Genomic DNA, 18,380 nt, shown 5'->3' on the forward strand with positions numbered 1-18,380 from the left:
AAAGAAGAAAGAGCACGAGGGAAATGGAGCGAGGAGAGTTTCGAAAAGGGAAGAAAAATGACGGAGATGAAGATGGAAAGAAGCTGTTACCAGATTTCTTTCCCTTTCCCGTTTCGCGAGGAAAAGAAGATCGGAAGATTGCCAAACACCCTCCACGATACGAGTCTATGGGGGAACGCAATTTTTAGGGATAAGCATTAACTGCGATTAATATCTGGATGAAAAGTGCCCTGTTCGTGGACATCACCGACGGAGAATTTCTTTTTCCTCCTCTGGAAAAACAGAGAGTGGACGGAATTTCAGATCGAAGATCTGCCAACATACGTTTCTATCAATTTCCAAAGGAAAGTAATTATCTTTTCTTCCGCGTGAAAAATGTGAAAGTATTCCGACGTGGTGGGAAAAAATAAACAAATAAGATATAAAGTAATTTCGTTCCTTTCTCTTCGCTCACATTTCCATTTTCTATCTTCTTGCGCGCAATAATGCAACGAAAAGGGGGGAGCGGTTTATTCTTCGAACGCATTGGCAAACGAGCTTGCGAGGAATCTCGGGAGTCGAGGAGGAATGCAAGTGATCGCCAGAGAGGAGAGGGGGAGGGAGAGAGAGAGAGAGAGAGAGAGAGAGGAGTTAAGGGAAAGTGGGGAGGGTTGTAGGTACATACGCGCGAATGGGCGAAAGCTCGTTCTTATTTCCGGCGTGGTTCATTGTGCATTGTTCGTAAAAATGGAAATGGAGTCGGCGGTAATTTGCGTTTGAATGAGAGACCCTCCCCCTTCGCTTCCTTATCCTTCCCGCCTTTTTCATCCCCCGCGCCACTTTTTAGCCTTTTTACCCCGAGTCCGAGAGAGTCGAGGAGAAACGTTTTACGATCACCTACGACGTTCGCGACAATCCGTTGTTTAGAGAGTTTATTTTTAACGACGAACAGCGATGTCGAATAATCGAATTACTTTCATTCCCGTTTGCTCGAGGACTAAAGTATATCGTGGATGACGTGAACGATAGGTTCGTTTTTATTCGATGCTCGTATCTCCGTCGAAAAGTAACTTTCGAGCATTCTTCTTATGCACTCGGTCGATAATGCAGAGCATTAATTTCGATTGGAAGGAAGGTTCGTCGCGTATACGTCCAAGTTGAAAGAGGCGAGCTTTTTCGAACTGCATTCGGTGGATTCGGTTTAATTTATGGAAATGAGTCGATAACGGAGAATGAAGTAAGATTTATGGAAAAACTAATCGAGTTGATTTAGTGATCAGAGAGTGAGAATCGGAGGATACGAAATATAATGATATTTAATTCGAGATAAAAAAACAATTTCCAATTATATTTTACGTTTAATCGGGAGATTTGAAAAGGATAAGAGACAAGGAAATTTTTCTTCGCGATATTTATATTATTGCATCCGATTTACTGCGAAAAGATAATGAGGCAGGAATAAAATTTCTTTCTCCCAATACGAAGCGAGTTATTTCTAAGAAACGGAGAGATAAATTATAAATCTTATAAATTATAAATTATCCATTTGTTATTGTAATTTCGTTGCTTACAACAATGCTTCGAAACAAGAAACAACTCAATTAGGAGAAAGTTAATATATAGTCAATTTATCGACATTCCATTTATAATATTTTCACGGTTAAATTTCATCCAAACGATACCCAATCATGGAATGTATAATAAAGATCCGCAGCTAGGAAAAAAAAAAAAAAAAAAACGGGAATTTCAATCGAAGAAATCGTTATATAATAACGAAGAAACATCGTAGGAAAGCGAGGTCGAACAGGATCCGCCCAATTTCTCGCTGAGCAATCATTTCGCGGAAAAGAAACAACGGGTTGCTCGTTTCGTCGTGTCATCCGTTTCATTTGTTTCCTTCCTTGTTCGACGAGAAGGAAGAACTGCAAAAAATTCGGCAAATTTTTGTTTCGGTGGACGCCATCTTAAATTAAACATCCATTATTCGTTCGATCCTCGTAATTCCAAATTTTTCTATTCTCCATATCGAATAAACTTTTTGCAAGAAACGTGCGATACGATCAATCGGCGACGAGAGACACGACAGCCGCGCCAAGCTTTAACCACTGTTTACAATTACTCGAGTCTCCCAGCACGTACGCTACGTACTTTTTAAGAGTTTACTTTGAATCCTGACCATATTTGCACTAGCGGTATGAATCTCTCTCTCTCTCTCTCTCTCGTCTCGCATTTCTCCGGTGAAAACAGTCGAAAGCTTGTCTCCAAACATCAAAGACGATCGAATAGCGTTTACTCGCTGCCTCGAGAACTTATCTCCAAGAGCTGGTCGTTTCTCGAGACCTTTCTTTTCCGATATTATCCTACCTTGTCTCTCTCTCTCTCTTATTCGAGGTTATTGGTCGAAAACGACTAGAAAAAAAATTAGGTGAGATCGTTTCGATATAGAACGATTTTGAACGGTTTTGAAATTCGGTTAATTGCGATAATTGTTGAAGAATATCAGCGTTCCAGAAAAGAGGATATTTTGAATATTCATCGTTTTTTTTTTTTATTTGTTGAACAAACATTTGCGAAAGATTTCTAAACGTTTTTCGATTTCGAGGATTATGAAATTTCAATTATACGTATAAATATTTAGACGAAACTGTGCGTTCTCGTTTGGCGAGATGTTTTCACTTGTTTTTACTAGGCGTTATGTATTTCCATCGATGCCTCTCCGGGGTGGGTATGTAGCTAGGGCTGCGACTGCCTTTACCCTTCTCGTAGATGAGATTATCCGAAGCTTTCCGGAAGATGAATGTCGAGAGATCCAGACTCGCGAAAACTGTTTTCGAATAAATCGCGTCGGAATTCGATGCTAGTTGATTTATGTGGAACTGCATCGAGACGCGTTTCTTTCGAAGGGGGCAACTTCTCACTGCTCGAATTACATACACGTATTCTGTCTGTGTCGATTTGTTCGCCTGATTTTGCTGATTGATCACGGTAACTCTAAAATGTACAAATAATCGTTTTCAACAAAATTTTCTCTTTTCTTTTTTTCCCCCCGCTATTGGACCGGAGAAATTACCAAAGCAAATAAAGCCTAGATTCAACTTTGAAACAAAACACGTCTAAATCTTTCTCTATGCAATCTATATACTTGGAAAGATGGATATACAAGAAAATTGATTGGTTTAAATTCGTTATTATTTTTTAACGTCCTCCGCAGGATATATTTTTATACGGAAGGATAGAGAATGGTCGTTAAATAATTGGTGGAGCAACGTACTTTCTGTGCCTGATCGATCGTTTTCCCTCCGCATCCTTGAGACAAGACGCGTTCACTTTCCTCTCGAGCTCGATATTCGAGTCCGACTTGTAAGCGGTTCCTATCGAGTTTAGAGAGTAGCGGGCAGGATCGATCGTGGTCACGTCGATATCGTTCCTCGACCGATTTTGTTCTCGCTCGCCGCTATTCTCGAGTTTCGCGATCGGCCGATCGATCTCGACCTTGTCGGTCAATTGGTAATCCGATTCGTTGTCGCTCCGCTTACGAAGGCTTTCCTCGAGCTCCAGCAAATCTCGGAAAAACGTTTGGCCTTTGCCGCCGAACAGACCTGTTCTGAAACAATTCCGCGTGTTTATCGAAGTTGCGAACGTTTCCGCGCCCAAATCCAAATGACGGTACCTGCTGTCCTCGCTTCGCTTCTTCCTCGCCAGCGTGCTCTCCGTGTCCGAGTGAGCCCTCTTCAACACCGTCTCCTTCTTCCTGTGCCTCTTCAACTCCATCATTATCATCCGTCGAATTATGGCGTTCAAGTCGTCCTCTTGTTTACCGTGACTGGTCGTCGGACTGAATTTTTCACAATTTTCACAATTTTCGCAATTTTCACGTTTTTACTCTCTCCACCTGCTTCTCTCCGCCTACGATCTCTCGCCCCTTTTTCCTTTTTCCTTTTTCCTTTTTCCTTTTTCCTTTGTGCGCGCGATCCCAACTCCGAAAGGCCAGAGATCGTACGCGCAGCGATCGTGGTAATAAACGAGCGTTTCTTAGAAACGCTTAACGGCAGGCTTGCCGCGATTAATTTTCCGAGGAAACCGAGCGAGTCGAGAATGAAAAGCGTTAGAAAGCGTTAAATCGTCGCGCGCGGTTCCCTCCATTCCTTGTGAAATGATAAATAGATGGGATGGGAAACGATTTTACTTACGATCGACTCAAGAAGATGGTGGATTCGGTCGCGTTGCTGTTCTTCAACGCTGTGTTCACGTCTGGGGACGACGCAACCTTCTCCTCCTTTTCCTTCGGATCGTTGTTCTCCAAATCCTTCGAACGCGTTACGTCCGTACAAGTGGCTTCGATTTTCACCACCGTTTCGTCCTCCTTGCTCGCCTCCTTGCTCGCCTCATCCTTCTCCTTCTCCTCGTGGTGGGAATCGGTAATTTTCTCCTTCGAATCGGCCTTCGTGAGATTTTCGTCGTCCTCCTGCTCTTTCTCCGAGATACGGTCTTTAGATGGGTGAGATTTTCTCAACACGTTCATCTGAATGCTTAAAAGTTCCTTCGAGTTGGCCCTCAGCACGCCGCTCTCTTCCAAAATCGAAACCAAAAACTTCTCCTCCAACGATGGATCCACCATCGTCTCCTCCGATTCTACCGTTTTCACCTCCAAATTCGCCTCCTTCCTCTCCCTGCCTAAACGCTTCCTCCCCCTCTTCTTCGCGTTCCTCGTTTCCTCCTTTTTCTCCATTTTTCTCGTCGCGACAGCTTCCTCCTCCTCGGACGTTGTCGTTGTGTTCTTTCGTTCGTTCGCCCCTTCTTTGTCCACGAGCAACGATTTGCTCGATCTTTTCAACAATTTGATCGGATCGTTGCCCGAATCCATATTTTTCTCATTCTCCGCCTCGATGATTTTCATCAATGATACGGAATCATTACGATTCCCTTTTCCCTTACAAATGATGCAATCGATAATCTTGATCAAACGTTTCACCATATAATTCCGCGTCTTCTCCAAATTTTTCGCTACGTTAAAATCGATCCGCGTACCCCTCTGTACGCTGAAACGCAGATATATATATATATATATATATTTTTTTTTTTCTTTCACAGGAATCGTTTCACTCTTCGAAATTAATAATTAATTGAGAGAAAGGAATACATCGATTAATAATTATTGATTATTATTATCATTATTATTTTCAAATTTTGATTCTCGATCGCGGATAACGACGAAGCATCGCTCGATCCCCTCCTCCCCCCTCGGAATGCACGTATTCCCGAGGACGAAATTTAACTCGAACGAAAATCGAATCGAATCGATTCGATTCGACCCGACTTAATTATTTCCTTCTTTCTTAACGCGATGATATTCGTGATACGTGAGGAGATGGAGGGGAAAAAAAAAAAAAAAAAAAAAAAAAAGTAGGGAATCGAAATAATCGCGGTTACGAGCGAGCTTACGGGATAAAATTACACTCGGGAAGGCGATTGGCCAGAAATTGATGCCCACTCTGGCACAGGACACTGGTGGCGTTTAGATGATTCGAGACGATGTCTTTGAAGCTGGTTCTCGTTTTGACTACCTCGATCGATAATAGCCTCGAGACGGTGGTCGTGATGAGGAAAAGATTCCAAGCGAGAACACCGAGCAGGCAGACGCAAATTAGTGACAATATTGAGCTATCTTGTCCCACGATACTTGACATTTGCATAGTAGATGGGTTACTGGAATTGGTAGCACGCGATCACGAGCACGAAAATTTCTCCATATCAGCCTAAACGCATCGTTTACGCATCCTTTTTTACTTGATTGACGCTTAACACGATTAATTTTCACCCAAATTTACGCCTCGCGTCCTAAAATTTCCTTCCTACGAGAGATTTAGGTTATCCAAAGATATGAATTTTGCAAATTGATTGCACTTGTTTTCGCCTCACCGTCGAATTTTCCAACTTGGATTCTCGACCAAAACCAATTGAAATTGGCATCGGAAATTTTCCGCGGTTATTCGTTCGATAACGTTGCTTCTTCCACCCTAGTGCAAAATTTACTTTACCGACCTCGATCGAAGAAGCTTGTTCCAAATACGAAAATTTGTCTTAAACTCGAAAAAATGATATATTTTAAACGAGATAAATATTCGAAGGAAATATTCGACGAAAATCGATTTCAGCGAAAGGGAACGCGTAATAGAGAACGGTCCGTGTAGTTGGGATATAATTTCTAGTTGGAATCGTTTCGCGAATCCTGCATTTTCGACGTAAATATTTCCCCCCTCCCCCTCCCTCCGTGAATACGAAAACAAACGAGGAGGAAGACGAATTTTTTCGAACACGTTCGATAAATTATAAGATACAATTTTATGCAAATATTTTTGCTCGGATATTAAACGTCTTTAGAATTGCAAATTCTCCATGTTATTAATATTTATGGAATTTAACGATTTACGATCGAATATCATCGACATATCATTACCCACGATTCAATGTCGCCAAGTTCGAGGTCACGAATCGTAATTGGACAATTATCTCGAATATAAAACGATCTAAAATTATAACTTTATCGAAAAAAAGGAAAGAAAGGAGGGAAGATAACTACATCATTTTTCCTTATCGACGGATTCGTTCGAATCGAATCGAATCGATCGATCGGACCCCCCTTTCCCCTCTTTTCCTTTTTTTTTTCTTTTTTTTTTTTCCATGCAAGAGGAATCTGGACGACCACCGATATCGAGCACTGGTTTTTCACCATTTCCCCGAGTGGCGTGTATCGAGTATCCGGTTCACCCTTTAATCCGCACGCATCGCACGTACACGTTGACGTTGACGGTTGGAGGACGTTGTCGAGCGTCAAACGCATGCCCGCGTTCCGGAGGGCTCTCTAATGGAGTGTCCTGCCTGGATCCTCGAGTGGATCCGTTGCATATCATTTACCTTTACGAGCGAACGCGGTTACGCATTACGCCCATGCTTTCCATCCTGTTTCCTCTCCAATCTTTTTCGTAAGTCGTCGCCGAAATAAGTATTTCTGCTTCGTTAAAATTTCCATCTACGAGCGTGCAATCCGTTAAAGCGACGACCGAGTGGTTCAGCGATGGACGACTGGCCGAAGATAAAATCTTTGAAATCTTTTCAAATCTACGGATATTTTCCACGCTCCGCTTGGAACGACGGATCCTTTCCGGCCTGAAATGCTTACGTAAGATTACGCGAAGGTGCATTATTGTTTCGACGAGTTAAACGACGAGAGGAGGGAAAGATGATCGAAGCTGGGGAGAGACTGGATATCCGAAATCGATCCGACGAAAAGAAAATTTATCTACGATATGGATCTACTCGTCTCGACACCCAACGATTTTTCACTCGAATTACGTAGGCGAGGATTGGAAGAAAGGGGGGGCTCGAGCCGCCACAAAGCGTTTCCTTCAAAAAGAAGGGAAGAATGGAGGCGAACAGAGGCCGAGGTATTACAGTTTCTCTTAGGGACTCTTAGCGAGTCGTAGGAAGGAAAGTTTCATGCATACGAATGTACGGATAACTCTGGATGCGAGCCGTTTCGCGTCGCGTTTCAAATCGAGACGCTCGAGAGAAAGAGAGAAAATGAAGAAGAAGAAGAAGAAGAAGAAGAAGAAAATTTCGTGAAAGAAGAAGCCTTGGCCTAATTACCTACAGAAGAGGAGAATACGATCTTTTTTATCTCGTATATGGCACAACGAGAGGGGAAAAAAGAGGAAGAAAGCGAAATAAAACCGAGAAAGGAGAGAGAGAGAGAGAGAGAGTAAAGTATCGGCCTGATTGTTGGAATAACGCGATCTCTTATCTTACAGGCGGCACGAAAAGGGAAGGAAGAGGGATTATTTGATAATAATATTTAAGAGGAAAATGTTAGCCCGATTACCAGAGCAACGTGATTTCTGTCTTACAGGCGGCGCCGAGACAGACGCGGTACACGCGATATTGGCCAGATACCTTCAGAGGCGTCTTCAGGGGTCTCAGCTGTCGACGCCTCCGCCTCCGGCGGTCCTCTTCAGTAGCCATAACCAGGCCAGAGTGAGACAAGGTCAGAGGACGACTGGCAATGCATTGCCGAGGAATGTGAGCGAGAAAGAGAGGAGGGGAGGGATGGAGGATTACGAGGATTACGAGGACGACCTTGAGGGCTTCGAGGACAGTGAGAGGAGCAGGACCAGATTCGATTTGTTCGCCGGTAAATCCTTGAGCCTCGCTCGAGCCACATTCCATATTTCCAATCGTCTCGCGCTTTTACTCAATTCACGCGTTTTCTTATTTCAAGCCTTCGAGATATTTTCACAAGATGCCCATGCGAACAACTTTTTCATCGATTGTAAAGAATATATCGCCGAAGTAGAAAGTTGATTAGTAATAACCACATTAGCACTTGCACGGGAAGAAGAAACTTTGAGTATATCTAAAATAGAAAGTTAGAAGGCCTTAAATTTTTCGTTGTAGCAAACCTATCCATCTTCTATCCCGAAATAGAAAACGAACTTTGAAAAATTTGATTGATATCAAAGTATTTCCCCACTTTTGTCTCGAGTTATCAGCTCACGCGTCCGTTTGAATATTGCGTAGGCGCGTGATAACTCTTGTGCAATTAGCACGTTTAATCCGGTTATCCCGTTATTTAGCCAGCCATTTCTGTTATTACACGTAAAATACAAGGATGGACGGATTATCGAGGCGGGCCTGTGTGTAACCGTGCAACGAGGATAATCGAATAAAACGAGGGCTAATCGGACAATCGAAGATAACGCCATCCCCTGCTATTAATATCGCGATATTCCACCGAATAACGCTTCCTAATCGACCGATTCCGAATTATTATCGTTATTTCTTTCTTCTCGCGCTTCAATCCGATTAATTAAATCGCGAATTTAATTAATGGTGAATTTTTACCCAAAAATGATTCGTATACGAATTTTCCTCGCCTTTTACCATTATCTTCAAAAGTCGAAAAAAATTTATCGACTACTTGCCGCTTGGAATTTCGATTCGAGAGAGAGAGAGAGAGAAAGATCGATGTCCACCGCCTCGAAATTACCCATCTGCCGTATGTAATTCGATGACAGGGATAGGAGCGTTCTCGAATCGTTGGAAACGCTAGTCTCTGCGCCGTTTCGAATAGCGAAAATGCGTTTGTCCACCTTCCGACTCGTCTCGATCCTCTACTACTTTTTCTATCAACAGAAATCGGAGATAAAAGGATCCTGAATATATCATTTCTGTCACTTTGCTATTCCAATTTAATTAATTTTCGAGCAGTTGTATATTGATATTGGTTCCATCGTGATAAAACAATAATACACGTAATACAGTGTTTATCGAATAACCGTGCATGTACACGTAATAATAACAATTGGAATATATATAATAGATATAGAATAAATTTACATATAGCGTAATGTCATACGTCGCAAAGTTAATTTATTTCCAGTGTAATTTGAATTTTTTTTCGTGGAGGTAAAAATCGTAGTTTTTAAAATGTCATTTCCAATTTTTCGAGAACAAAATCAAAAATAAAATTTCAAATATGATTTCTTCGTTGCGCGACGCACCAACGTGCGTAATCGTACACAATTTCGATTAATGTTTTTCGTCGGAACTCGTTTAATAATTTTTCCCGAGGAAACTTTACACGGCTAATACCGCGTTTCGTAGTTGCCACGATTCCTATTCAATTTTCACGAGGCTCCTTTGAAGTTCTCGACGAGGCGCACTTTATCGCGGAAAAATGGGAATTGAAACTTGCTCTTTGTCTTTCAAATTTCAAACTCTCGACAAAGTTCTTACGCGACCATCGCGTAAAGTCTTGCGTTCCTTCCATTTTCCGCTACAGGGAATTTCATTGCCAGAAAAGACCCCCTTCTCCTCGATCCTTAATATTTAATCCCTCCGTTATTACCAGAACCAATTGCCAATCGATCGCAGCGAATTTCCTATCGAAACTCAACGTATTGAAAGCAAATTAAATTACTGAACCACCTCGACGAGTTAACAAACTCTCTCGTGGAGAACGTCTATCCGGAAAAACCGAGTGATTCGATCGAGCGATTGGTACGTACGAATAGAAGAGAGAAACAAGAATTCCGCGCAACGATTGACACGCATAGAAACGTGACGTATCCTTTTTTTTTCCTTTTTTTTTTTTTTTTTTAACGAAAACGTTTCCCTACAATCACCCCCGTCCGACGATTCAAAGTCGGGGAGCTCGATATTCCGAACGAAAAGCCCGTCGTGCTTTTAATCGAGCGCAAGGGATTTCGATATTCGGCCGATGCGATCGAGCCAGCCATCCAATCGAACCGGTCACGGCCCGTCGATCGCGTGCAACGACTTGTTGATAAGTTTTATTCGTTGCTCGTCACCGCTCCCCCTCTGCCTTCCACAATCGGTTCCACGTTCGTCCAATTAAATGTTCGCGGCCTGCTTCTCGTAAACTATCTTTCGACTTTATCGCGACCCCCCCTCGCCAAATCGTCCGATCGCGTTCGGCTTCGTTAATACCCGGATTCTGGCTTTCTATCGAATACTCGAGTCCTCCATTCCCGTTTTCTCTTATGGACACGGAATTCTGGAAAATCGTTCATTAAAAGAAAAAGATAAATTTTAAATTTATGAAAGTGTACAAGGTTGTCGTTTCAACCGTTTTTAATTTCATAAGGAATAAACGGAGGATAAAAAGTCCGTAGCGAATTGCAAATTTCTTCGGTACGGTTTCAAAGCAAGTGTGTCAAAAGTGTTTGCGGTATTTCGTTCCAAAGTTTTCTTTGGCCCGCGGCGGCTCGAAAATTAGCGGATGCGTAGCAGGCGTGTTTGCATAGATTCCAGAGGGGAAAAGAAGGGCGAAGAACAACTTTCAAACAAACGTTTAACCTCTTTCGATTTTTTTTCCTTTTTTTAAAAATTCGGAAAGAGACGAATCTATCGATACAAAAATCGACGTAAAAATGGTAGAGGAAAATTGTTAATCCGTAGAAATTACTATTTTTTTCAATAAAGTTGAGCAAACTCGGGAAACTACGTAGCCGATATTATTGAATATTATACGTACAACGTTACATATACGTATACGTAATCAAAGTTTCGTATCGAGAACTTGATACTTCGACTCGGCCTAAATCTTAACCATTGTTAGAATTCTAATCTAACTCTGCTAATTATACGGTGGTAACTCGGTGGCAAGTTGGAACGCATCGAATACTCGATGAATTTACCGTTGGAAGTTAATTAGAATAATTTCGTTCGAGAAAACTTTCGTAATCGGTAGTTTGAGTCAATTATTCTCAATTCCTTCGTTTTTCCATTTTTCATCGCCGATATTTCCTCCTGATCACTCCAATATTAAGGATACTCGATTCGATTCGTAAGATTTCGCCGTAGCTTCTTTTACGCCTCCAAGATATTTTTCGTCGTTATTAATCACGCAGGATCCGTGGAAATTGTATATTTATAAAATGACGTTTCATTGTGTCATACGTGATATAATATGTTGCATAATGGAGCGTGAAATTAATGCACACGTGTTTCGGTTGAATAAATGCGAGAATAGTTGTTTATCTGGATCGAATGCGTTTTCGTTAAAATATTCGTATAAGGAAACGAAAGAGATTCGATAAAATTATCATTATCCAATAACATTTTTCGAAACGTTTCTTTTTCAAATTTTCACTCGTACGTTTACCAAAACTCCATTTTCCAACGAAATTTTTAATACTTTTCGAAGAATCGTTTGCATTTTTTTCTCTTCAACGAATAATATATACAAATTACTATAAATAAAAATAAAAGTATTTATCACGGGTATAGAAAAAAGTAACGCGTTACCTTCCAAAACATCGTCCATTTTTATATCGTTGCCATTTCGTTGCCACCCGGTTTTAATCTAGGTATATTACCGTCATTCTTCCAAATATTCCAAGTAAATAATTTCACGGAAGATATATCTGCCATAACTGTGGCGGCCATTTCGAAGCCGCGGCGCAATTTCGCGAGTTGGTCGAATTACGTTTAACCATAGAGCCGGAACGGGCACGCCACGGGCAGACCGATCGCGTAAAATAACGATGAAATTGCGAATAGAGCCGATATCTGCTCATCACCTGTCACCTGGCGGACCCCCCACCCTACCGTTTCGTCCTTTTCTCCACATTTCCCAGGGATTAATATTATCCATCCACGCGTGTAACGCGCTTCGATTCCCAAATAATACCTATTCCCTCTCTCGTTCCGATTTATTTGCACGGCCATATTACCCACGTAGATCGTTTTCGCCTTCCTTCCGAGAAGATACGTTCACGAGCAATTTATAAAATTCCTTTAATATACTTTCGTACATTATTCGCTTTATTTTAGGCTTTATTTTAGCGGAGCAAAATATTTATCCGAGAATTTTAATCTTCCGAGAACGTGAATCGTTTATTCTCGTTCGATCGGAAGCGGAAAGGAGAAGTTTGAAACTCGATATATGTATAAATTATGTCGCGGCTGCGCTAAATAATTCTTTCCGACGTTTACAACGCCCAGGGGATGTTAACAGAGGGAAAATTCGAAACCTCGTGTTTCCTGATAAATAATCGATTCTTGTTGGAACGAGAAATGGATGTGACGCGTCCTAAACCGAGTACCCGTGTCGCGAAGACAGCGGGCGAATAGGAACGTGAAATTTCTATCCCGATATCGCAGTTCCGTAAATAGGATCGTTCGATTTCGAATCTTTGAGAAACCTTTCCTCGGACTTTTACCACTTCGTTGCGAAAAACTTTTTACCCTTCGACGAAATCTCGTCGGTTTTCGCGGGAAAAATGGAACCTTCCCCTTTTCGAAATTACGTAATAATAATAATTGATCTTTGGAAACTTTGCTTTAATCCGAATCGATATAAAGATCGAAGCACCCGAAACTTAAATTATTCGCGCAGTTTCGAAATAAATAATTCGATCAGATTGATTGCCAGTTTCTTGAAGCAGTTTTTAATCACGATTTCGTGGCGATCGTTGCTGTTTTTCCGGCTAGGATGCATTGTACACTCCATCTCCAGCTTCTCGCGGAATGTAAACCCGGTTTAATTAGGGTTACAGTCACAATTTTGTCGAAATTACCTTGGCTGCGCAAAGGGCTCGAGGAGGCGCAGTTATTAAAATTACGACGTGGTATTAGCACACATTGCAAAGTCCCGAGAAAAAGTCGTTCCTTTCCAGGAATAGTTTTATTTAGCAGCACCGTGCTTCTTCTTCTTCTTCGCAACGTATCGATACGTGGATATCAATTTAGTAGATATTATCGTTTCATCTCGGTGAAATGCCATTTATAGCGTATTTCGCGGACTTAACTTTGATTTTACGAGCGACGGAGAGCAAAACGAGGAACACGAGGGCCAGATCCTCTGTTAATTACGTTTCTTGCGCTATCTAACGTAATTCGAGCGTTGCGCGGTGTTTGTCGATGGCGTGGCGGCAAAGACGCCATCCTCCTCCGAATGATAATTCATTCTAAAACGCATCTGCCCCGCAATCTTGCCTCGCTATTCCATTACCGACTATTCCCTCCTGGCCACGAGTGCACTCGATCTGCCCTTTCCCTATGCATCCACTCGATCAAAATCGTGTGATCGTGTCGTAAAGTTGCAAAGAAAACGGCGAGGAGATATTTAGAGAAATAGGGAGAGAAAGAGAGAGACTTCTCTTTTTCGACTTTCACGAAAAGTTCCGGAGAGAGGAGATTAAATTTAACGAAAATCTCGATTAAAATCTCTTTTCTCGAAACTTGTTCCCAGGATTTTTTAAAAACTCTCTCCGAAGAGTCCACCGATGATTATGCCAAGTTTCGTTAACTCGAACGGAAAAGTTTGGAGAGCGGGAAGGAGAAAAAGTCGCTGTAAAATCTTCACTATGTATATATATATATATATATACATACTTCTCTTGAAGACAAGTAGAAACAGAAACAGAAAATTTCGTTTGAAAACTTTTCTACGAATCTCGTAGCTCGTTCAAATCTAATAAAGATGTTTCTTTCCTTCGATAAGATTCATATTTTTCCCTTTTTTCGCTCGATTCGTTGTAAAAGCATTTCTATATTTTCAAAGCAGGCTGCGGGTTTTTCGCCTTCTTTCGCGGCTGACTTACTTCCGCTCTTTCTCTTCGGGCAAAGTGTAACCAAACTATGGAAATTTTGTTACGCAACGCGGCTCGAGTTTGTTTAGGGTAACGCACCTCCCTCGTGCATCCCTCCTCCCCCTTTTTCCGAATACATTTCAACTTCCATCGTTCTCACGTCGTTCGTTCAGAGGTCATTTCACCACCCGTCACTTTCCTTCGTCGTTTCGTATTTCCATATCGTAAAAAATAATTTCTTTACGTCGTTAAGAATTTTTCTTCTTCTTTTCTTTCCAGTTTGCTCTTTTTGTCTATAATTCAAATCCTTTTCTTTGAATCAAATTTCTCTTACAGTAAATTTTAACCACTTTCGTTAAAAATTTCGATCGATTCGATAAACGATCGTTTTCTCGATCGTCTCGTTCGATGCGTGCTCCTTCTTTCGCTTTCTCTTTTCTAAAATCTGCCATGTTTTCTTTATCTTTATAAAACGGTTTTTTACGAAAAAAAAAAAAAAAAAAAGAAAAGGATTTTGCACGTCATAACGACTTTCTATTTCTTTCCACGTAATAAGTAAATGTATAAACATCTCTCGTTACGAACGAGTTATTTACACGGTGTTCGAATAAAGGCAACGTTCTCGGAAGGCCTCGGAAGGTTATGAGGATCTGCGCGACGTTGATAAGCAGCTGCAGACAGAAGGAGGCATTATCGCGCTATAGTTTCCAAGCGCGCAAGCCTGGATCGTGCCTTCTCGAGATGGCTTTCTCGAGTTAACGGCTCGACTGCTGGTCGAAAGGATGCATCACGAATTCCTCCTCAACTCGAATTCTTAACTTCTTTCCTCTTAAAATATCTTCTACCTGCGTTACGTACGTACACGAGACGAGTTGCAGCCGTATTTCAATTAGAAAATTAATCGCTGACCGTTTCGCTTTCGTGGGCCGTAATTAATTTAATCCGTATCAAGATGCTTGTCGAGATTTGGGGTGACGAGCTCCTGAAAACCTCGGTCGGTTGTTGCATTCGCAATTTTCGATCGATCGTGAAAGCGGCGAACATTTACGTAAGACGACAGGTTTCGTCGTAACCGAATGGCCGCGAGACTATGTAAGTACACGGCGTTCGATCCAGAGAAACGTATCGTGAAGTGTATCCAGTTCGCTCTGCCAAGGCCGGTCCTCTTTGGAGAAAGCCACTTTTCTCTCTCTCTCTCTTTCTCTTTCCCTCTTTTTCTCTCTTTTTCTCTTAAAGTGTCCACGATAATCGTTAGACGTTTCAGATGAACGCATAAAACGTAAATTACACTTATCCGAATGGTAACGTCCATTTACGAGATAACGCGTCTCGGACTATATAAATTTCATCGCGAGTTATAATTTTACGAGATACGTACAGTGGATAAAGCGTACGAACGCTTACACTTTGTGTTTTACACATTTTCGGATTCGTTTTCAATATTATACCGCGCAGTTTTGCGTTACTTAACGGAACGATAGCTTGACATCGACTGAACGTAAACGTGCTCTCGCTTAATACCAGTGTTTACATTTCTGGGCAAAAACTATCAACAACGTACCAGCGTTCGAATACATTCGTAACCTTTGTAATAACGCGTTAATAGCGCGCGTATATAATAATATATTATATTATAATTACTATATTAATGTATTATATTATATTATATTTTATATACAATTATATACAAATATAATTATAATTACTACGTAAATCGTGCATATTTCGTTCGTCAAAAATTGCAAGCGTTCGAATATTTTCGTTAGTCACTGCATCATGAATTATGTATCCTATTTATTAGATGATGTAATTTTTTAAAACCCCAATTTCTCGTAGAGCGTATACTTTCGATAGAGAAAATTATCGATCATTCGATTCGACAATCGCGGCAATTAATTAATCGTAACGCGTTCCACGATGTTGACGTTGGGGAAAATTTATCTCCCGTCTTTCTAAATAGCTTCAAATGTGGCTTAATCCCCTCTCGCGATATGAAACAATTAATATTCTCCAATTTCCCGAGCAAATTTAATCTACCAGACAGAAATAAATGGCCGAGCTTCCTTCGAGTTGAGACGGTGCTAACCTCAGATCTAGACGCTTTTTAATCAAAGTTAAATATCGGTCGTGTTTAACGCGCAATTAACATTTATCTTCGAAACCAGATTACTTTCCATCGATACTTGATCCGGATAAAAATCGGGGAAGATCGATTCAGGATCGATTCGAACGGCTTGTACCGATTCGATATCGTGGAAGATCGCGAATCGTTTAATTAGTCGTCAATTTTGCTTTAGCAAAATTTGATAACAAGAAACGCACGGTTCGTTAATTCGTTGATTATTAAATTGAATATCGGCATTTTCGCTTCCCAGAACATGGAAACTACTCGCGACACGAAACGTCAATAATTTTAATTAGCGATCGATCGACCTTAATTTTCGAGAAAGATGAAAAAGATCGCTGCTCTGATGAACGTTCAAGGAAGCTAGAAGATCACGCGTTTTGTCTCTAATGTGATTCGATATCGAAGAAATATACGTTTAATATAAATTTTAATATAAATTTATGAATTTTAAATATTTTTATCGTCTAATATATCAAATAAATTCTATTTTCATTCCGTTCCGAGAAATGGTCTGTTTGCACGATCTAAAAGACGTTTGAATTTAATGAAGAAGCACTAATTGTTAGATGTAAGCACTGTGCTACGTTCAATTATGGCTGGGTGCATCATAATCGTCGTAAATGCTCCACTTCCACCTTTCCACCGTCTGAACATCGTTGAAACGTTGAATTATTATCGTTACGAAACAGGGAATGGAAACAATAAATTAATCAGGATGATCGTAATAACGATGAATTTGCTCGGTTGGAAACGTATATATTCAAAAAGGCGAGAATCTGATAAATTTTAAATCATCATTCCGATCTATATTTCCCGTATTCCATTTCAAATTTTCCCCCAGTATGAATGATTCAGTAATTATAAACTCTCTCTCTCCAAAATCTCCTGCTAACGAGAGTTAAATTGCGAATCGGGAATTTCGAGAAAAACTTTATCTCCGTTCCAACTTATACATCCCACTTAACAGTAATGAATCCTTTTAAGGATTCTCGAACCCAATTAGTCCAACGATATATTTTTCTTTCGCCAATCTTACTCGATAATTCCTACCCAACTTGCTGAATAATTACTGCTATCGATATTACAAATATTCTACGTACACTTTCTCTCCCTAAAAAATTGTTTTCACTTCTTCTTCACCGAATCACCGCAGAATTACAAAGAAATCGAGGGAGTACTCATTCGACTGCACATGGTCGGTTGCACGAGTTCGATCGAGTTGTGGAGGCAGCGACGATTTTGTCGCGTTTGGATTATTGGCGTCCGACGGTGGTTTTAGAGCGGCGCCGCAAACTGGTTGGCCCTCGTTCCACGTTTAAAACGGCGAAACGATTGAAATTTCCACGGTGTCATTCGCCACGGCCGGCCGAGAGTTAGACGACCTTGAGTCGGTGAGCGTGCTCTACCGTCTTTCGTCCTTGTCAAGATCGTCTCGTCCAACGATAACGCTCGATTCTGCCACTTTTCAATTCCTCGCAAAGAAAACTTTTCACCTTTCGAAAGTTTTATCTCTAATTCTAAACGCTTTCATGAAATTACCTATTTCCTTTTGTGCAAATTAACACATAGTACTGCTCATCTTGCAAACATATATCATTTACAATAATAAAAGAAGTAATAGAGAATTTATACACAGCGACTCGAAGCTACTTTGAGTAAGATTGGATAAAAGAAAAGAACGTAGTAAGAGAGATACAAGAAATGTTTGCCTAGTCGTCAGTGTCTAATAAGCATACTTGAAATGTTTACCATAATCTCATCGAAATTCTAAATCAATACAATTCTATGCTATCTGAGAATTAGCAATTAACGAGTTGAGCCAAAGCGGTGCATAATATAAACGTGAAAGGGATGTTTGGATTCGTATCAAGTATTTGTCCATGCGGTTGAAAACAGGCAATTGGGAGCGAGTAATTGAAAGTGAGAGTTTCGAGAGAGAGAGTTTAATTCGACAGACCGTGAGACACAATGCGACGTATCATTATTGTCATCGTTCTTAAAATAACTGTTATTACTCTCTGCAGCATTGGCCGCGACCCAACATTCCTACGATACAATTAATTGCAATTAAATAATAGATTTGTATAAATTGCTATATCGATGTGAATTCGTGTTCGAGTCGGCAAAAATATTATATCAATTTATCATTGGTTAAAAGT

At 40.8% G+C, this 18,380-nt stretch overlaps 2 protein-coding genes across 2 annotated transcripts in view; one reads left to right on the forward strand and one right to left on the reverse strand.

Moving 5' to 3' along the window:
* The window catches only part of LOC122710558, a 67,415-nt gene that overhangs the window by 27,296 nt on the left and 21,739 nt on the right, over window positions 1-18,380 (forward strand). The window contains exon 3 of the mRNA XM_043928478.1: window positions 7,886-8,167. Within this exon, the coding sequence (XP_043784413.1) occupies window positions 7,886-8,167 (282 nt within the window). The remainder of the gene's footprint in view (window positions 1-7,885; window positions 8,168-18,380) is intronic.
* Window positions 2,652-4,843, reverse strand: LOC122710557. Its single transcript, XM_043928477.1, has 4 exons — window positions 4,170-4,843; window positions 3,650-3,814; window positions 3,251-3,583; window positions 2,652-2,970 (listed from the first exon to the last, which is right to left on the reverse strand). The coding sequence occupies exons 1-4, from the start codon at window positions 4,841-4,843 to the stop codon at window positions 2,652-2,654; spliced, it is 1,491 nt and encodes a 496-aa protein (XP_043784412.1).

This window comes from Apis laboriosa, unplaced genomic scaffold (genome assembly GCF_014066325.1).
Source record: "Apis laboriosa isolate Shangri-la unplaced genomic scaffold, ASM1406632v1 scaffold14_cov150, whole genome shotgun sequence".
Classification (NCBI taxonomy): Eukaryota; Metazoa; Arthropoda; class Insecta; order Hymenoptera; family Apidae; genus Apis; species Apis laboriosa.

Bases quoted from the DNA above. Each gene is read 5' to 3' on its own strand.
- LOC122710557 (XM_043928477.1), bottom strand. From the start codon at position 4,843: ATGGATTCGGGCAACGATCCGATCAAATTGTTGAAAAGATCGAGCAAA. The intron at 3,815-4,169 runs GTAAGTAAAATC...TGAAAAATTCAG, and splicing joins ACCATCTTCTTGAGTCGATC to TCCGACGACCAGTCACGGTA. The intron at 2,971-3,250 runs GTACGTTGCTCC...TGTACATTTTAG, and splicing joins CGATCGATCAGGCACAGAAA to AGTTACCGTGATCAATCAGC.